Consider the following 20,454-nt stretch of genomic DNA (forward strand, 5'->3'; position numbering starts at 1 on the left):
AAACTGAACAGGTCTAATTTATCCATCAATCATAGATTGATACGTCCAAATATCAGCACTTATCCAGCTGTGATAGACGGATAAGTAGCTCCTCCCAATCCACCCATTGCCCACCATTTAGATATCCGGCTACCTACGTAGCCAGGTATTCAGCGTCTGCCACTGTGGGGGCCATTTTTCAAAATGCAGTAAGGCATTTTTGCATGTGATCGTACCATATCGTATGGTGCGATGCAAATTCCAAAAATAGGATGTCTATGAAGAGCTATTGCACAGCCATAACTACACCTCTTTCAAATGCATTAGCAGCTATGACCATGCAGTGATGTTTCCTGTAAGACTTATTTCAAGGGGGGGGGGGGGGGGGGAGAGAGAGAGAGAGAGAGAGAGAGAGAGAGAGAGAGAGAGAGAGAGAGAGAGAGAGAGAGAGAGAGACCATAACAGCATAGCCCATAGGTAGGTATTTGTATCCCTATGATAGGCCCACCTAGTAACTCAAGGTGGGGATTAGGTAAGAGTGTAGGGGGTTAGGGGCCACTTTGACATTCTATGTGATACCTACGAACAGAACAGTGGTCTCACTCGTAGGTGTCACGTAGAATGTCAAAGTGGCCCCTAACCCCCTACACTCTTACCTAATCCCCACCTCGAGTTACTAGGTGGGCTTATCATAGGGATACAACAGGTCTGGCACTTATCACAGAATCTGAAATGATGTTAGCATAAAACACACCCCTTTTGCTATCACATGCAGTACTTACCGCATTTTGATAAATCCACCACTAAGATGGTTAAGTCACTACTTATCCAGATAAATAGCACTGAATATTGGCTTCCTTGTGATCCATATTCAAAGCTCGTTCAGTGCTATTTATCCACTAGCTTATGTGGTTAATATATGCCTACTTTCAGCAGCCGCCATGTAGCCATAGAATTCACGTATATCGGTAAAAAGCCACTAAGTTGTGAGCATGTAGTGGGCGATCGAGGTGGAGAAGTTAGCCATATAACTTATGCGGCTAACTAGCAATATTCAGTCTTGGCTACAAAAGTTAATTGGCTAAATTAGACATGCCATAAAACAGGTCTAAACTTAGCCAATTATAACTTATATGGCTAAACACAAATATATAAGCATATATTTAGCAACATAGCCGTAACTCTGAAAATACCTTGTAACTTTGCTGGATAAGTTATATTCGGCCAAGTTACTTAAATGGCCAGCTTTGATTATTGACCTTCTTATGTTTTATTATGGTCATGTAAATGTTTCTATTCCCCATAATTTTCTGGAAATATTTTAATGCTGATCAATATCTATTTAAAAATAAAATGTTTTATTTTGCTTATGAGTAACTTTCACTTTTGCTTGCAGAATTTTATGATTTTTTAATTGCAGTTTTTGTTCATTGATAAATACTTTTTCAGACTTGAGTCTCCTACAAGGTCTTTGACAATGGAAGCCCCTAAGGGAGTACATATTAGTGCTATTGCTGGAGACTTCAAAGCCACGTGTAGAAAAGAGCTACTGTTACAGTCCACAGATGGTGAGGTAAGTGAATGCAAAAACAATTGTTTTTCAAAAGAAAAAAAAGCAGTAGTTCAATTTATTCTAAACAGAATTAGTCTGTATTTTATTTAATGGTGTTATATGAGGTCAAGCAGAAATCTATCATTTGGTACCTATAAACATTCATCATTATTTTGAAAGGGTTTGTAAAATTTCCTTAACCTTGTTATATGCATGTAGTACTGAAGTCAGCACCAGGCTGAAAGATGACAGCAGATAAAAGCGCTGAATTTATTTAGCTAACTTTTGCACCTGCACGGAAATATGGAAGAACATAAACTATAATGCATTAGGGGTGTGCAGGCTCAAAAATGTAATTTAGTGTAGTGTCATTTGAGGATCAATTTTCGTTGTCTTTAAGGCTTTCTTTTTGTTCATTTTTTACATTTCAGTAAAAGTAAGCACTATTTCTGAATAGTGTACATTATTTAGAAACAGTGTGCACTATTTACAATTAACGTGCACTATTCAGAAATAGTGTGCACTAAAAACTATAGAAGAAAAACACAAAATTATGTGTTTTTCTTCTACCATTTCATTTTCAAAATGACAAGAAATGACATAAAAATGTTATTGACATTGTCTATGTTATTTCAAACAAATGCACATCCCTATAATGTATATATGCAACTTTGAACATATTGTGATATACATGTATATTTATATTTATACTTTAGCTGGATGTTTGAGGGTTCATTAATGAATGAGTAAATGTACCTTTCCATTTTTTACTCTTCACTGTTGCTTTTTCATTCTCCCTCAAACCAGAGCATATTCAGGGCCATATGCTTTAAACATTTTTCCCAAAAACTCAGTAAGGGTAATTTTCAAATAACCCACATAGAAAAGTCAGGAAAAACACCTAAGTTACACTAATTTTCAAAGTGGACTTACAGGTATAATTTCGCTTAGAAAATTATCCCACTAAAACCATCCTGCACAATTACACTTGCTATTTGGTGCACACAAATTTTTCCTGAAACTTACACTCATATCACTGGATTTTCTAAATTATGCACCTAAGTTCAAACCCCTACCTAACTATATCTTCTGTTTAGTCTGGGTAAACTTACATGCTAACATGATATATGCACAGAAGCTTATCTGCATACCAGGCAGGCAATTTTATAAAAGGCCTCTTCTGCATGTAAAACAATTATTTTGGTATTCTTTGTATATATTAGAAGCATTGGCCTGGATTCACCATTCTAACGCAGAATGGTGAATCCAGTGAAAACGGGGGGCGGGGGGCAAATGGGGGTGCGGGCCTGAGAAAGCCGGCAGCCATCGCACCACCGCGGTGTTATCGCTGCTGGCATTTGCACCCAATAGCGCCACCATGAAAGGTGGTGCTATTGAGCGCACTACTGGTGACGATAACAGTGCTTACCTTATTGCCGCTAGCAAAGACATCGCAGCGTCTGCCTCCTCGCCGCCCCAACTCCTCCCCTCGCTGCCCCGACTCCTCCCCGACTCTGCCCTCCACCACCATCTGTGGAAGAGACTTTTCGCGTGCGATAGCCACTTATCGCACTCGGTAAGCAATAGAAAATGATCCCCATTGTTTGCTGTTTGGTGTCTCTGCTTTTTGTTCTTTGTAGATCCTTGATTAAATCTCCCTGACCTATTTTTTGCTTTTGTTGATTGTTGATTTTCTGGGTCTCTGTCCCTCCTGATGCAGCCCATGTGGCGAAACACGGACCGTGTCGGGGGACCGAAACCTTCTTCCAACTACACATGAATAAAAGGTGGAAATGTTTAATTTTATGTGTTTCTCTTTGCTTCATTTTCTCGACTAATCCAGTATAAGGATCTGTGAACTCTTAGCGCTATACCATCTGTAATTGTGGTTTCTATGATTGCATATACTGCTCATCATCTCCACTTCCTATTTGCTGTTGCTGTATCAAACATCATTAACATAACAGAGGCAATCTGCACATTTTGCACAAACAGATGAATTACATCGTGATAATAAATGTGATGCAGATCATCATAGATGTGTGGCTGCCAAAAATCGCAAAGGTAATAGAAAAATACAAAAAAGCATGTAACTGGTTGCATACGTTTACTCATAGAAGACTGAGTCATTGAAAAATAAAAAAACATTTAGATGTGGGCTTTTCATCAATGCTAGAGAAAAAACTCTGCAGCTTACAGGAATTTTTGCAATAGAAAAATGAGAAAGGAAAAACTGTACTGAATACCAAAACCAAAGAGCCATCCTTCATTGCTTGCATCATTGAAATGGATAGCATTTGCAAACAATATGGAAGTTGTTGTGTTTGAGGCATTGTGGACCCCTGGTTGCAATGGATATGACTCCGCCCATGGGGAGGAGCCCCGTGAGGAACCACTGTGATTGGCTGACACAGATAGCAGACACAGAATGGATAGAGTCTTTATTGTACTGCTGTAAATAGATGGTGAAGCAGGAAGGTAAGGCACAGATAGACGAGGTGCCAATACGCTCAACAGGCTCAGAAGTATAGTCTCACCCAGATGTTCACGATAAGCAGGAGCCCGCAATGCGGGTAATGTCATGGCTGGTGGGTGGAGTTGGAGCGCCGGATCGTAGAGGTACTCACAGAGTGAAGGTGTCTTCCTGATGGTAGAATGGTGGGACCGAAGGTCTGTGGTGCAGTATATGAAGTTGATAGGCCCTCGAGCAGCGAGTACCCAGTGGTCCAATATCCTGGAAATGAATAGAAAGAAAAGACCCCCGAGGAGCAATTGTCTTGGTTAATGAGGACCCCGAAGGGAAGTAGGAAACAAGAGACCCCAGAAGAGCGGGTGTCTAGAGCTTCTGCTGGAGCGAGGCCCTAAATGAGAAAAGTGGCGTCTAAGTGTACAGCTTAGAGCAGGCAGAGTAGCGAAGTGAAGTCTTTGATAACTCAAATTGGTAGCAGAAGTGGAGGCTAGATATATCCGGAGGTAGTGATGTCATGCGGTGGGGCCGCCCCCGAGGTTCCCGCCATGACGTGTATTTGAGCATCTGAGATGTGCGCGCTTGCACCCTAGGAGGCCACGGGAGTGAGCATGGTGGATGGGGATGCCCATGCTGGTCTGGAAACATCAAGGCCCTCGGCACTCGACACGAGAGACAGCCATCTTGTCCAAATAGAGAGAAAGGGGAGAAAAAGAGGTAAGGCAAAGCAGTCACAGCCGTCTGCGACCGACGGACACAACAGTACCCCCCTTCCAAGGGCCCCTTCCAAGACCTCTTCCAGGTGGTCTGGGTTTGCGTGGGTGTGCCAGGTGGAATTGGCATAGCATCTCCTTGTCTGTAATATTGGCCAGTAGTTCCCATGTGTTTTCCTCTGGGCCATAGTTCTCCCAAGAGATGAGGTACTCCCATGTCTTGCCTCTTCTACGTTCATCGAGGATGTCATCTACGGCATATTCAATGTCATCTTCTGTGTCCAGGCTAGTAGGCTCTGGTTCTTTTCTGGAGAACTCGGAGAGCATCACTAGCTTTAGTATTGATACATGAAATGCATTGTGTATCTTCATTGATGGAGGCAGTTTGAGACTGTAAGTTAAGTTACCTAATCGGCGAAGGATGGCAAAAGGTCCCACAAAGCAAGGAGCAAATCTTGCAGAAGGGAGCTTGAGTCAGAGGTATTTTGTGCTTAACCAAACCTTGTCTCCAGGCTGGAACTGGGGTGCCTTTTGATGATGAGCATCATGTCCTCTTTGCCTTTTGTCCTGCTTTAAGAAGGAAAAAAAAAAAAGAAGGAGCTCCTTCATCTGTCTCCAAAGCTGGGATACTTCTGCTGCAGTAGCCTGGGCAGCAGGAGAGGCTATTGTCAATGGAATAGGCAGCAGAGGTAAAGGTTGTCTCCCGTAGACAAGTTGGAAAGCAGAAGACCCTGTTGAAGAAGCAGTTGGTGAATTGATGGCAAATTCTGCCCAAGGCAGTAATTCAGCCCAGTCGTTGTGTCTGGAGTTGACATACGATCGCAGAAATTGTTTGTGTCCTATTCATCCTCTCAGTCTGACCATTAGACTGAGGATGGTAGGCAGAGGTTAAATCCAAGGCGATGTCGAATTTTTGACATAATGCTCTCAAAAACTTTGCAGTAAATTGTACTCCTCTGTCAGATAGGATATGTTTGGGCATCCCATGAAGACAGAAGATGTGTTTAATGAAAAGTTTTGCTAACTCAGTAGCAGAAGGTAATCCTGGTAATGCTACAAATTGTACCATTTTAGAGAAACGGTCGACCGTAACCCATATGGTGTTATTGCCGCTGGATGATGGCAGGTCCACTATGAAATCGGTAGTGATATGGGTCCATGGTTCATCCGGTGATGGTAGAGGTTGTAATAACCCCAAGGTCACCCGGGTGGTGGTTTTTGCTTGGCACAGACAGCGCAGGAACCCATGTACGCTTGCATGTCCTTCTTCATGGTTGGCCACCAATAGTATCTTTGCAACATTGCTAAGGTATGACTGTCCAGGATGGCCTGCCAGATGGGAATCATGAGCCCATTTCATCAGTCTTTTCCTTAAACCTCGGGCCACCACCATCTTCTTAGCAGGTACCATGTGGGTGGCTGTGAGAACTATTCTTGCGGGAACGATAATATGATGGGATTCATCTGGCATGTTCTGTGGTGAGAATGAGTGCGATAGGCCATCAGCCGGGTGTTCTTCTCTCCTGGACAGTATTTCAGAAGGAAATCAAACCTGTTGAAAAATAGAGACCATCTTGCCTGATGGTGGTTGAGTCGTTGAGCATGTCGAAGGTACTCTAGATTCTTGTGATCGGTGTATACTACCATTTGGTGCTGTGCACCTTCTTGCCAGGGACACCACTTTTCAAAAGCCAGTTTGATCGTGAGAAGCTCCTTGTCTCCTATCCCATAATTTATCTCAGCAGAACTGCCCCCACACCAACGTCGGATGCGTCAACCTCCACAATGAAAGAATGGTGTGGATCAGGGTGGCGGAGATACGGCTTCTTTTGAAAAGCCTCTTTGAGCGTCATGAAGATTGAGATGGCTTCAGAAGACCAATTGGCAGGGTTGGCTCCCTTCTTGGTCATAGCAGTTAGAGGGACTGTCAATGATGAGTAGTTTTTAATAAATGATCGGTAGTAATTAGTGAATCCCAAGAAGTGACGCAGTGCCTTCAGGCCTGTGGGTTGAGGCCAGTCCCAGATACTCTCAAGTTTCTTGGGGTTCATTTGAAACCCATTCTTCAAAATGATATATCCCAGGAAGGGTACAGCTTCTTTGTGAAATTCGCACTTCTCAAACTTTGCGTAAAGGTGGTACTCACACAGGCATCTTAGGACTTTCTTGACATCCTCCTAATGACTTTGCAGATCCTGAGAAAAGATCAGTATATCATCAAGATATACTACTACGCATTGATACAATAAGTCCCGTAAAATGTCGTTCATCATATTTTGAAGGCTGTGGTTGCGTTGCTTAAACCGAAAGGCATGACAAGATATTCAAAGTGTCTATCACGAGTGTTAAAAGCTGTCTTCCATTCATCTCCGTCTCGAATACGCACCAAGTTGTAAGCTCCTTTTAGGTCCAATTTGGAGAATATTTTGGCCCCTTGGAGTCTATCAAACAGATCAGATATTAAGGGCAGGGGGTACCTGTCCTTGATGGTAATCTCATTCAGACCCCTGTAGTCGATGCAGGGGTGTAGGGTGCCATCTTTTTCCTACAAAAAAGAAGCCTGCACCAGCAGGGGATTTGGAAGGTCTGATAAATCCCTTTTATAGATTTTCTTGTATGTAGGTAGACATAGTTTTGGTCTCAGCTACAGAAAGAGAGTAGACTCTTATTTATTTATTTATTTATTTATTTATTTAGAGTTTTTCTATACTGGCATTCGTGATTAGAAATCACATCATGCTGGTTTACATATAACAAGGGGGGTGTGAAACGCAGAAACGAAACATTAACAAGTGCAAAGAGGTCATAAAGTTACATTACAACAAGGTATATATAACTGGGGAGAAGAATTAGAGCAAGATAATTGAGCAGTTAGGAATAACTATTTACATTATATTGTGAAGTCTCTTAAAAAATGATGCTGTCATTCAATTGGGATCTGGGAAGGCTTGCTTAAAAAGCCAAGTCTTAAGTCTTTTTCTGAATGTAGTTAGGCATGGTTCTTGTCTCAGATCCGGGGGAATAGAATTCCATAGTGAAGGTCCGGCTGTGGAGAAGGCTCGGTCTCTGAGCGTTAAATGATGTGTGGTTTTGGTTTGGGGAACGAGGAGTGATCCTCTGTAGGCTTCTCTTATGGGTCTAGTGGATGTGTGTCGTTTGAGTGGGATTTGTAGGTCGAGCATAGCATGGTGATGGATAGCTTTATAGATGATGGTGATTGATTTGTGGATAATTCTAAAGTGTATCGGCAGCCAGTGTAAGTTCTTGAGAGTGGGAGAGATGTGATCTCTTCTCCTGGTATTAGTCAGAATTCTCGCAGCAGAGTTCTGGAGCATCTGGAGGGGTTTAATGGATGCGGAAGGGAGTCCAAGTAAGATAGAGTTACAATAGTCTATCTTAGAAAAGATAACTGCTTGAAGGACCGTTCTGAAGTCTCGCACGTGAAGGAGAGGTTTGATTCTTTTCAGAACCTGTAGTTTATAGAAGCCGTCTTTTGTTTGTTTGATGAAGGATTTTAAGTTAAGACGGTTGTTGATAATTATTCCTAAGTCCCTTGTATGGGTGGTGAGTGGGTTGGTTGGAAGACACGGAGAGGGGTTACTATTTTCTGGAGAGATGATAAGAAGTTCCGTCTTAGCCGTATTTAATATCAGATTTAGAGTAGTGAGAAGGAGATTAATTTCTCGAAGGCAAATTTCCCAATATTCAAGGGTTTTGGAGATGGTTTCTTTAATGGGGATCAAGATTTGCACATCGTCGGCGTATAGGAAGTGAGTTAGTTTCAAGTGGGTTAGCAGTTGGCAAAGCGGAAGAAGGTATATATTAAAGAGAGTAGGGGATAGGGAGGAGCCCTGTGGAACTCCTAGAGATGAAGTAGAGTGGGAGGATTCTTTATTGTGGATTTTGACCTTATAGCCTCTATTGCTGAGGAAAGTATTGAACCATGATAGTGCAGTTCCAGAAATTCCTGTTTGCCATTTGATTGAGGAGGATGGAGTGGTTAACGGTGTCAAATGCGGCTGAAAGATCTAAGAGAATGTTGAAAGGATTGGCCTTTGTCTAGACCCATGATGATATGGTCTGTCAGGGATATGAGTAGAGTTTCCGTGCTTAAGGCTTTACGGAATCCATATTGAGAGGGGAACAGTATTTTGTGATCTTCAATGTAGTTAGAGAGTTGAGTGTTGACAAGCTTTTCCATGATCTTGGCAATAAATGGAAGATTGGAAATCGGGCGGAAGTTGTTGGGGTCCTTGGGGTCTAGATTAGGTTTCTTTAAGAGCGGTTTTAAAGAAGCTAGTTTAAGGTCATCTGGAAATAGTCCCCGGGACAAAGAACAGTTGATGATATCCGCCAGTGTTTTGGCAATTGTTTCCGGTATTAGTAGGAGGAGCTTTGAAGGTATTTGGTCAAAGGGGTGGGAGGAAGGTTTCATTTTCTTAAGTAACAGAAGGACCTCAGAGGCTGTGATGGGATCGAATGATTCAAAGGAGGTTCCTTTGTTTAGTAGTTGAAGAGCATTATTGAGAGCAGTGTTACTGGGGGTCAAACGCTTTAGCAGGTTGGATATTTTGTCTTGGAAGAAAATAGCCAATTCCTCTGCTTTGGATTGAGCTAGGTCTATGGGAATATCTGGAGTGCTGATATGTGTCAGGTTAGATACGTAAGCAAAACGGCTTTTGCGTCAAATACAAGGTCATGGATCTTGCTAGCATAGTAATCCCTTTTAGATCTTAGAGTGGAGTTCCTGTAGTGATGGAGAGCTAGTTTGTAGGCGGCTAGGGTGCTGGGGCAGGGGGCCTTACGCCATTTGCTTTCTTTCTGCCTTAGACTCTGTTTGAGTTTACAAAGGTTATTTGTGAACCACGGTTGTCTTTTTGCTGGGTTCAGGTTTAGTTTTTTTGTTGAGAGAGGACATAGTTTGTTTGCTACTGCCTCAGTGATGTTGCTCCAGGAAAGGATAGCTGAGTTAGGATCAGAGAGGTTAATGTGAGGAAGCTCTGAAGCGAGCTGGTTGTGAGGTCGTCGGAAGAGCAGGGTCTTCTGTAAAAAACTGAGGATTTCGAGGGGAGAGTTTTCCTGGTTTCTGTCAGGGAGAACGTGGTGGTGATTAGTGAGTGATCTGACCACGGGACCAGAGTGCAAGAAGGGGGGGAGGTATAATTGATCCCATCATTTACAAAGATGAGGTCGAATGTGTGGCCAGCTTTGTGGGTGGGCTTGTTGACGATCTGCTTAAAGCCCATGGCTGAGAGAGCAGTGAGTAACGCCTCGCAGTTAGTGGAGAGCATAGGGTTGTCGACATGTAAATTAAAATCTCCTAAAATTATAGCTGGGGATTCCAGATTCAAGTCTGTTGTAATTGTTTCTACGATGGGGGAGGCATCTGAATCAAGAAGGCCCGGAGGGGCATAGACGAGTAGGACTTGGAGTTGGGCTGTTTTGAAAAGTCCTATTTCTAGTTTTGAATCCGATTTTGCTGAAAGTTGGGAAAATCTCAGATCGTTTTTGGCTGCCAAAAGAATCCCCTCTCCCCTCTTTTTGAGACGAGGGAGGGATAAGAAATCATAGAGGTGGGTGGGGAGTTGATTTATTATTGCAATATCCGTAGGTTTGAGCCAGGTTTCTGTTATGGCACAAATGTCAAGATTGGCATCTATGAGATAGTCATTGAGAATCAGGGATTTTTTAGTGAGAGATTGTGCGTTGAATAACGTAAGGGAGAATAGTGTTAGGCCTAGTAATTGGGTAAGAGGTGAAATCATAATTAGGATGAGGGCTGTGTAGTTGCGAGATCTGTGTAGTGTAGTGGCTTTTCCTGTGGTGAGGAGGTTGTGTTGAAGAATAGGGATCGGAAATCTCGGTGTCATTCTGAACTGTTGTGTTAGAGCAAGTTGGTTGAGAGTTCGAGTGAGTTAGATGATTGCGAGGGGAGGTATGATGAACGCTGGGATGGCTGACTACTGCAGAATCACGCTGGGTGAGTGCTGGGAAGATGAGTGCTGAGAAGGATGATTGCTGGATCACGTTGGGTGAGTGCTGAGAAGGATGATTGCTGGATCACGCTGGGTGAGTGCTGGGAAGATGAGTGCTGAGAAGGATGATTGCTGGATCACGCTGGGTGAGTGTTGAGAAGGATGATTGCTGGATCACGCTGGGTGAGTGCTGGGAAGATGAGTGCTGAGAAGGATGATTGCTGGATCACGCTGGGTGAGTGCTGGGAAGATGAGTGCTGAGAAGGATGATTGCTGGATCACGCTGGGTGAGTGCTGAGAAGGATGATTGCTGGATCACGCTGGGTGAGTACTGAGAAGGATGATTGCTAGATCACGCTGGAGATACTCGAACAAGCTCAGGATTGCTGAGATGTGAGGACTGGCGAGGTTGTCTGGATGATTTTGAAGAGGGGTATGATGATTTGAAGGAAGAGTGGTTAGCTTAATTGCCTGAAGAGATGTGGGGTAAGAGAGATAGGGAGACGGTGAGGTACAAACTGCGTGTAGCGGTGTGAGCCCTGGGTCCTGGGGTCACAAAGGGGCGCACTAAGGGGCAGGCCCCTTAGGTCGCGCTTCTTTGGGCGCACGACGCCCAGCGCGCAACGCTGTCGGAGTTGCTGCTGATTTAAAGGGACCTCAGTCGGCTCCTGATAGGCCGGCTGAGGAGAGAGGGGCGCGGCAAGACTCACTGCTGGTTTTCAGCCTTTTCCTTTATTTTATTTCTTTGTTGACTGCTCTGCTCTGCGCGGCACACCCTTGGGGGTGAGCGGGCTCTTGCCCCGAATGGGCCGCGCCGACCGGGCGAGCCCCGGCAGAGAGAGAGACGAGGGAGCGGCAAAGATGGAGGCCGTCGGCGTTGCTGCTGATTTAAGGGACCTCAGTCGGCTCCTGATAGGCCGGCTGAGGAGAGAGGGGCGCAGCAAGACTCACCGCTGGTTTTCAGCCTTTTCCTTTATTTTATTTCTTTGTTGACTGCTCTGCTCTGCGCGGCACACCCTCGGGGGTGAGCGGGCTCTTGCCCCGAATGGGCCGCGCTGACTGCGCGAGCCCCGGTAGAGAGAGAGACGAGGGAGCGGCAAAGAGGGAGGCCGTCAGCGTTGCTGCTGATTTAAAGGGACCTCAGTCGGCTCCTGATAGGCTGGCTGAGGAGAGAGGGGCACGGCAAGACTCACCGCAGGTTTTCAGCCTTTTCCTTTATTTTATTTCTTTGTTGACTGCTCTGCGTGGCACACCCTCGGGTGTAGTATAATAGGGGCTGTTGAGTAAAGCTGGCCGGCGCCATCTTTAAAGATGGCGCTGGCCATCCAGTGCTCCTACCATGTGACAGGGGCCGGCCAATGGCACGGATATCCTGTCACATGGTAAGGGCAAAGGGGCATCTGCGCCATTTTTTTTTTTTTAGAACAGGTGATGCCTGGGAACTGGAAATCTTTCCCCGAGGCCCCCCTGGATCTCTCCTCTCCCCGAGGCCCCCCTGGATCTCTCTCTGAGGCCCCCCGAGGCCCCCCCTGGACCACCAGGTAACTTTAAAAGGTTTTGGGGGGGTCGATTTAAAGGGTCGGGTGGATGGGTTTTTTTTAGCGGTGCAAAACTTTTTTTTTTTTTTAGCAGTGCAAAAAAAAATTAGCGATGTGAATTGGAATCGGAAATGATTCCAATTCACATATCTTAATGATCAGATTCCCCCCCCCCCCCCCCCCCCCCCCAGCCGAATCTTATCGTTAAGACGATCTGGCACACGATTCACATCTCTATTATACAGTGCACTCAGCTGAAAATGATTGGGTTTCAGGCCATTCACATGAACCATAATATCTCAGTTAGTATATAAACTCTATCCATTTTAGGAAATTCTCACCTTAGAGAAAGGTCCAAAGAGCAAATTTCAAAAATACTGTTTCTACCCTATCAAAGGCCTTTTTGCTTTTAGAAATATAAATAGAGAATTTTCTTCTAGCAGTTTAGTGATTTATATTAAGAAGGATAATTTTGTAACTGTCTGCATTAGTGTAAAGATTGCTGGTACATTTTATCCCACCAAAACTATCTGTACACATTTACACCTCTAATATGTGCACATAATTTTTCAGTAAAAATTACACACACAGGATAACTTTAAATTCTGCATGTGGAAGTGTACTAATCTGTTTTATAAAATATGCACAAATATGCACTTAAACATGAGTGTGAATGTAAAAACAACATACCAAATTCAGAGTTTTCCTGGTTTAAACTTCTTAGTAGCAACAATGCCCCTAGTTAACTGGAGAAGTCTTAAAAGTGCTACTTGTATGTATAAGTAGAGCTTTTCAATCAAAAGCACTACTTAGGGCCTCGTTTACCAATATTGCATTAAGGGGCATTTCCCATGGAAATGAGGCTTTTTTTGTGCATGTAGAGAGAGAGAGAGAGAGAACCTTGCTATAGTGTTTCTTCCCTAGACAGGTATTTGTATCCCTATGAGAGGCCCACCTAGTAACTCGAGGTGGGGATTAGGTATTAGTGTAGGGGGTTGGGGGCCACTTTCACATTCAACGTGAGACTTATGAACAGAACAGTGGTCTCTTGTGAAGATTTGATGGCCTTCGGAGTGGGGAAACTCACTCCAAGATGAGATTTGGACAGTGTTCTCTCCACCTAGCTTGTTGTTGCCCAGGTAGAGAGTCCATCAAGCTAGGTGGAGAGAACATTGCCCAAATCTCATCTTGGAGTGAGTTTCCTCACTCCAAAGGCCAGCAAATCTTCACAAGAGACCACTGTTCTGTTCGTACGTCTCACGTTGAATGTGAAAGTGGCCCCCAACCCCCTACACTAATACCTAATCCCCACCTCGAGTTACTAGGTGGGCCTCTCATAGGGATACAAATACCTGTCTAGGGAAGAGATACCATAACCGTGATAAACCTCTCTTGGATACTGACAAAATATTGTGCACTGCGACGATTCTTTGGGTGTTTTATCGCGCACCGGGGAAACTTGGTAAATGAGGCCCTTAGCTGGATAGGTGTGCATAAATGATATACTTGTGTATTTTTACTTCAAATTTTAAAGTGCTCTGTGAGTAGATTTTAAATGTGTTACTTAGATGCATTTATTCCTTTAAGTCGTATTTTACATGTGAAATTCAGGGGATTTTTTAACATGCAAGCTATACTTAGTTTACCAGTTCACTCAGTCCATCTGTAGGTCATTGAAATGCTCCTGGCTTTTCTATCAGAAGTCTCCCCATTTCACCTAAGTCCTCTACTCAGTCTTTTTTTTACTTTTAAGATATTTATGATCATTTACTCCAGATATCAAGCAGGAGTAAATATACGTGAGTAAGCTGCCAAATTTACATGTGTAAATTGCTGATAAAATAGCAACTTACTCGCATAAATGTTGGCCCCCACCCCGGAATGCCCTTGGCCTGACCCTTTTTCATATGTGCAAATGTACTCGTGGACCATGTGTTTATGCTATTTTATATGCCTAAGTGCAAGTCTTGACACACATATCTTTTGAAAATTCACCTTATAATTTTGAAAATTCAAAAGTTATGAGCATAAGTGCAAACACTGTCCCAGCCATGTCCCCAGAAATACCTGTGCTCAGTGAGAGCAGACATAGGCACATATAGTCCATCCATTCATAAGTTTAACCACATATTGGACAAGCAATTTTGTAAAAGCTCATTTCCATGGGTAAAACACTGCTTTACCTGAAGAAATTGCTGTGAAAATTACCTTCCAAATAAATAGCTCTTATATTATCTGCACCCTGGCATCTCTTAATAAATCCAGTTTGATTTTTATGGTACCTATTAGAGAGAAAACATTGCAAGCACGAAGCTGGTACCATTAGCTAGAATCGTTATATCATGATTAAAAAGTAAATTGGGTAGCAAGAGCTGCATTTACTTGCCCAGAGATCTGGCTGGAGGGGCAGTTTTATGAAAGTGAATAATAAATAAATACATAATACATTCTTATGGTTCCTTGGCTGGCTTGTTTATGAATAAAATAAGATGCCATGATACAGACATAGTGAGATTTTCCTTCCTTTAGAATACCTTGGCTAATTTGGGAGTTAAAATACCTGTATTAAAATACCTGTAAATAGTTTGAGTAAAGCTATTCCCCCCCTGCACTTTTCCTAATGGACATAGGGGCGGATTTTCAGAGCCCTGCTCGCCTAAATCCGCCCAAATCCGGGCGGATTTAGGCGAGCAGGGCCCTGCGCGCCGGTGAGCCTATTTTACATAGGCCTACCGGCGCGCGCAGAGCCCCGGGACTCGCGTAAGTCCCGGGGTTCTCCGAGGGGGGCGTGTCGGGGGCGTGTCGGGGGCGGGCCCGGTCATCGCGGTGTTTAGGGGGCGTGTCGGCAGCGTTTTGGGGGCGGGTACGGGGCGTAGCTACGGCCCGGGGCGATCCGGGGGCGTGGCCGCGCCCTCCATACCCGTCCCCAGGTCGCGTCCCGGTGCGCAAGAGGCCCGCTGGTGCGCGGGGATTTACGCCTCCCTCTGGGAGGCGTAAATCCCCCGACAAAGGTAAGGGGGGGGCTTAGACAGGGCCGGGCGGGTGGGTTAGGTAGGGGAAGGGAGGGGAAGGTGAGGGGAGGGCAAAAGGAAGTTCCCTCCGAGGCCGCTCCGATTTCGGAGCGGCCTCGGAGGGAACGGGGGTAAGCTGCGCGGCTTGGCGCGCGCCGGCTATACAAAATCAATAGCCTTGCGCGCGCCGATCCAGGTTTTTAGCAGATACGCGTGGCTCCGCGCGTATGTACTAAAATCCAGCTTACTTTTGCTTGCGCCTGATGTGCCAGCAAAAGTAGGCCAATTTGCGCTATTTGAAAATCTACCCCATAGGGTTTATGCTATCTATGATTTCCTGTCCTGAAATCTCCCTAGGAATAAATCCACGTGCCTCTTTTAAAATGCTTTATGTAAGAATTCTGCAAAGATTATCATCTATCCAACTTTTGGCTCCTGTTAATTCAGATGAACAAAGATTAGAATAAAATTATTTGAAAACTTCAGAAATCTTCCTGGGGTTTGTGGTACTCATATCATGCAACCGATTCAATAATGCCTCTATCTTTCAACATCTTTAATTTATGAGCTAATAACCGGTCAGCTTTATTACATTTATCATTAAATATTTGCCTTGTTCACCAAAGGCTCTTTTCAAATTTGATATCAATTAAATAATTTTAAAATGTCCATTTTTGTCTAATAGTCTTGAGAACTCTTCAATTATATGTATTATTTAGATTTTCCAGATTTAGCAAATTTCCATGAGTCCTTTGTTCAGTCACCTTCTTGATTTTCCTTTGAGTAGAGCTCAGCAGTACAGCAACTTCTAATGACCAACTTAGCTACAATTTCACATTATCCAGGGCTCCATTACATCATTCTCATTTAGTCACAGTATTCACAGATGCACTGGAAAATAGATTTCTTTTGCCATATCTTTTAAACAAATGTTAATTAATATACCTGTAACTCCATCATCAAGGAGTGCACTGTATTAAGGGGGGGGGGGGAGGGCACACAGTTCCCAGGGCAAATCCTCGATATCCTGGACCTCTCTTCCTATCACCCACTGTCCATGCCAGGCTCTTGGAATAATGGGGTCATCCGGCAGGGGGGAGGTTCAGCCTCCTGCGACCCTGGGGCATTAGTGGGTCATGCGGTCATAGTCAAGCAATCACAGCCCAGATCTCTCATTCTCTGTTAACTGGTCGGTAGATACTCTTGAATAAAGCCAAGAGTCCAAGGATGGTGTTAAACTGAAATTTACTTTGACGCAAAAAGAATGATCCAAGCTAGGATTGCGAAAATCATGAACAGCAAAATAAAAATCAGAACAGCAAAAGCAGTGGTCTCCTTGTCCTTAACACCTTCTCTATTCACTCTTCTTTCTCCAACCAAATCAGTATCCAAAATCCTTCCTCATGGAGGGCAAGAAAAATCTCTTCAGCAACCCAAATAAGGCAAAGGGATAGGATGGAAAAATTCCCCTTGTTCCAAAAAATAGATGTCTCAAAAATGTCCTCCAAGTAGTCCTCCCCAAAATCAGCAGACTCACCCACTGTTTACTGGTTGTGGTATGAAACAGCCAACTTCCAGCTATTACAGCAAGCAAGGTGATACTGGCCTTACTGCAAAACTGGTAACAAAAATCTTTACGTCACTCTCTTCACTCCTAGAGTTTATGCCTTGCTGTTTAATGGGCACAGGCAAAAAAAAACTCAGATCGCTTGTAGTTCTTCTAGAGAGGAGGTAAATAGCTCTCCTAGCACAGCCTGGCCAAAACTGTCAAAAGATCTTCAAAAACTCCTTTCAAAAAGTCAGACCTATCTGGTTCTACCAGGGAACGGAAAGATCTCCTAATCAATCTCTGAAGCAGATGCTCAGGGGGAATTTACACCCCTATGAACCATCCCAAAAACAAGAGAAGGACAAAGGAGGACCCCAAAATGCAAGAATCCCATACTAGTTGTAAAAATAGGGATAATACTGGTGGCAGTAGCAGTGTCCTACTCCGTACCATTTTTTGAAACTAAATACCACGTCACTGAGATACCGTATACAGAAAAGGCAGCTGCATGATCAGATGATGTTGTCATCCCAGTTTTGGCTTTAGAAACTACTTGCACTACATTTTTATTCTTAAAAGATGAGCTCTCTTCTGGCTTATGAAGCAATGAAGCATAAAAGTAATCATTCTTAGGGTTAATAACTGTTCAAATATCAGATAAGACCATTAATCTGTTAAGAGTGGAAGCCATCATTTTTAACAGAGAGGTTAACCTTGTTTACCTTGTTAAGAAATTAATCCATAATCAAATTAAAATCACATAAAATGTTATTCACAGTAAATAAATTCAGCTCTGATGTGAGGCAAAAACCTAGCTTATCTTTACTTCACAGTATACAAATTATAAAGTAATGGGATAACCAGCAATCTTTTTGTAAAATAAGATGTATCTTCCTTCTATATATTTTAAAATATTTTCCATATATGTTAACTTCCTTCTTCATTACTAATCTCCAATTAGCTTACTCCTCGGTGAAAACTCTCTGCTTTTGGTTAATGAGTTACATGAATAAAATACATTGAGAATTTCAGTCTAAATATTTCCTGATATAATTTCAATTAGCTGATGAGTTCAATCACTTAAAATGCAGGGAGTCACAAGCAAACATCCTTATAGGCCCAAGATTCTGTAAAAATATATATACATTAACAAAGGCACATTTCTGAAAATAAACATATCATAGAACACATGAAACAAGACAGCAGAAAAAGACCATCTATTTAGTTTCCACATCTGATTCCATGCCAGACTATATTCTTTTTTCAGATAATAGAAAACCTATACTGAGAACATTTGAGCAAATGTCAAGAAAATTACATTAGCTTTAGCTGGCTTACGGATGTGGAACTGCCTGTACTTTAAAATAGACGCGCGTCCAGCCGAGGACCAGTTTTACCAGTTCATCCACCATTTCTCCTAGGTCCTCCCAAAATCCCCCAGTTATGCAGCCTGCACTCTCCCCAGTTACCCCAACCTCCTTAAACCCCTCACAGTTGCCTATATATATATATATTTTTTTTTTTTAAATATGCACCTCCTCTATTGCAGAAGTAAAATTACACAGCACTAGACCTGGGTGCGCCCAGGCACATAGGTACTTCCACGTACATCTCTCGGTCTCGCCCCAGAATGCCCACGATCCACCCTCACCACACCCTTTTTTCTATGATGTGAGATATGCACGCATCAGCACTTGTGCGTGCATCTGCCCACTTTATAAAATAAGGTGGACACGCAGTAGTGCTAAATGCGTGCCCATCTCCCAATTTCAGCACATGTCCAGCTTTTAAAATTCACTTCTAAATAGACTTCATGTACTTCTTCCACTCTATTTCAGATGTTGCTAATGTGAGAAGTGCAGATTTGTGTATCTAAAAGAAGAATAATGGACCTCATACTGTAAAGAATCTGTAACCGAGGCATGTGTGATGCCCACTCAGTCTTCTCTCACCTCCCAGAATACATGCAACACATTAAAAAATCAGTGGCTGCATCCATTTATTAGAAACCTGACAAGAAAATCTAATTAGGATGCTAGAACCTGATTACACCTATCCTCATTTCTTGGGAAGGTGCTGTCAGATCTCTCTGCAACTGTTCCATGCTGGTTGCCCAAGGCCTTGCCTCCACTCTTGTGGTGCATTGCTGGATCAATGTCGTCTCAAAGGAGGGTCTTAATCACTCAGGCAGGCCACTACACAGCAAGCTTGACGGCCTCCTTTCCTCTTGCAGGAAAGCAGACCTGTCGGGTGTCTTCCTGGCCCAAAACCCCTGGGCTCATCCTGTATCATATCCCTGGATCATAACGCTTCTCTAAACTGATTCCCTGCTCTCCCAGTACTATGCTTAAGCACCATGTTGTGATAGGCTTAGCATAGATAATCAACATGGATATAACAGTCTTAATAACATCATTGGTTATAGCCAACACCAAAATATGGATTAAGATGAAAACCTTGGGTCACTAGTAGGCAGGAAAAGAGGGGCAGCAGCGAGAGCAGGATGACTTTAAATCTAACAGCAGCTTTGCTCCACCCCCCCCCCCCCCAACATCGCACCCAAGCCCCACTTCCAATCGTGATAGCTGTGCAAACCAACAATGGAGCCACACTCCATGGCAGCCTATCACAAGATACTACATCATTAGCCCAAGCCAATCAGCCATGCAGTTGGTACAATTATGAAATGGGGGGAAACCATGACAGCCTCCTTCCCCAGGAATCTGGAGGGTGATTGGTGAATTTGGGTGGCCTCACAGCAGACCCACAGTCACCCAGTTACAGACGGAAACCACACATTCATTCCAGGGAGGGCAATGCTCATATAGGAGTCAATTTTAAAAGGCGTGCATGAGCATCCATGTGCATGCAGTTTCCAGAGAATACACATGGACGCACCGATTTTATAACATTTATTTATTTATTTATTTGTTTGTTTGTTTATTTAACATCTTTTCTATACCATCGTTGATAAATACCATCACAACGGTTTACAATAATGTATGGAATCATGTAATCTAAACAGGTGCCATAAAGGTTCGGTTACATAAAATTATAATAAATACTATTTGGTGAATGTGATAAATCGTGTCCTTTTATACTTGAAACATTTTTAAATACAAGTATAGTTTTATAACTGTATCTATCCATTAGTGGTGAGATAAAATAATTGGGTTAAGTGCTGTGTGTGGCTGTTCTACTATCTGTACCCTACTCCTTTTCTATTCTCCATTCTCTTTGTGATAAGCTTGTTCAAAAAGCCAGGTTTTTAAACTTATTTTTTTTTTAATTTTGATGTCTCTTTGTAATCTGATCTCTAGAGGCATGGTGTTCCATAGTATTAGACCTGCTAATGATAGTGCCCTCTCTCTCACTTGGGTTAGTCTAGCTGTTTTGATGGAAGGGTCAGTTAGTAGTGCTTTGTTGGCTGACCTCAGGTTTCTATGAGGGACATGTACACGTAGTGCTGTGTTCAGCCATTCTACTTTTTTGTTATGTATTAATTTGTGTATAGTGCATAGTGTTTTGTACTGTATTCTGTGCTCAATGGGAAACCAGTGTAATTCAGCTAGGGTATCAGTAATGTGGTCTCTTTTCTTTTACCCATCAAAATTCTTGCTGCGATATTTTGTAGTATTTGTAGTGGTCTTAGCATTGTGTATGGTAATCC

General features: G+C 43.2%; 1 protein-coding gene across 2 annotated transcripts in view; it reads left to right on the top strand.

Moving 5' to 3' along the window:
- The window catches only part of SGCZ (sarcoglycan zeta), a 939,669-nt gene that overhangs the window by 868,269 nt on the left and 50,946 nt on the right, over positions 1 to 20,454 (top strand). For both annotated transcript variants that reach the window (XM_029587183.1, XM_029587188.1), the window contains one exon: positions 1,429 to 1,552. In XM_029587183.1, the coding sequence (XP_029443043.1) occupies positions 1,429 to 1,552 (124 nt within the window). The remainder of the gene's footprint in view (positions 1 to 1,428; positions 1,553 to 20,454) is intronic.

Source organism: Rhinatrema bivittatum, chromosome 1 (assembly GCF_901001135.1).
Source record: "Rhinatrema bivittatum chromosome 1, aRhiBiv1.1, whole genome shotgun sequence".
Taxonomy (NCBI): domain Eukaryota; kingdom Metazoa; phylum Chordata; class Amphibia; order Gymnophiona; family Rhinatrematidae; genus Rhinatrema; species Rhinatrema bivittatum.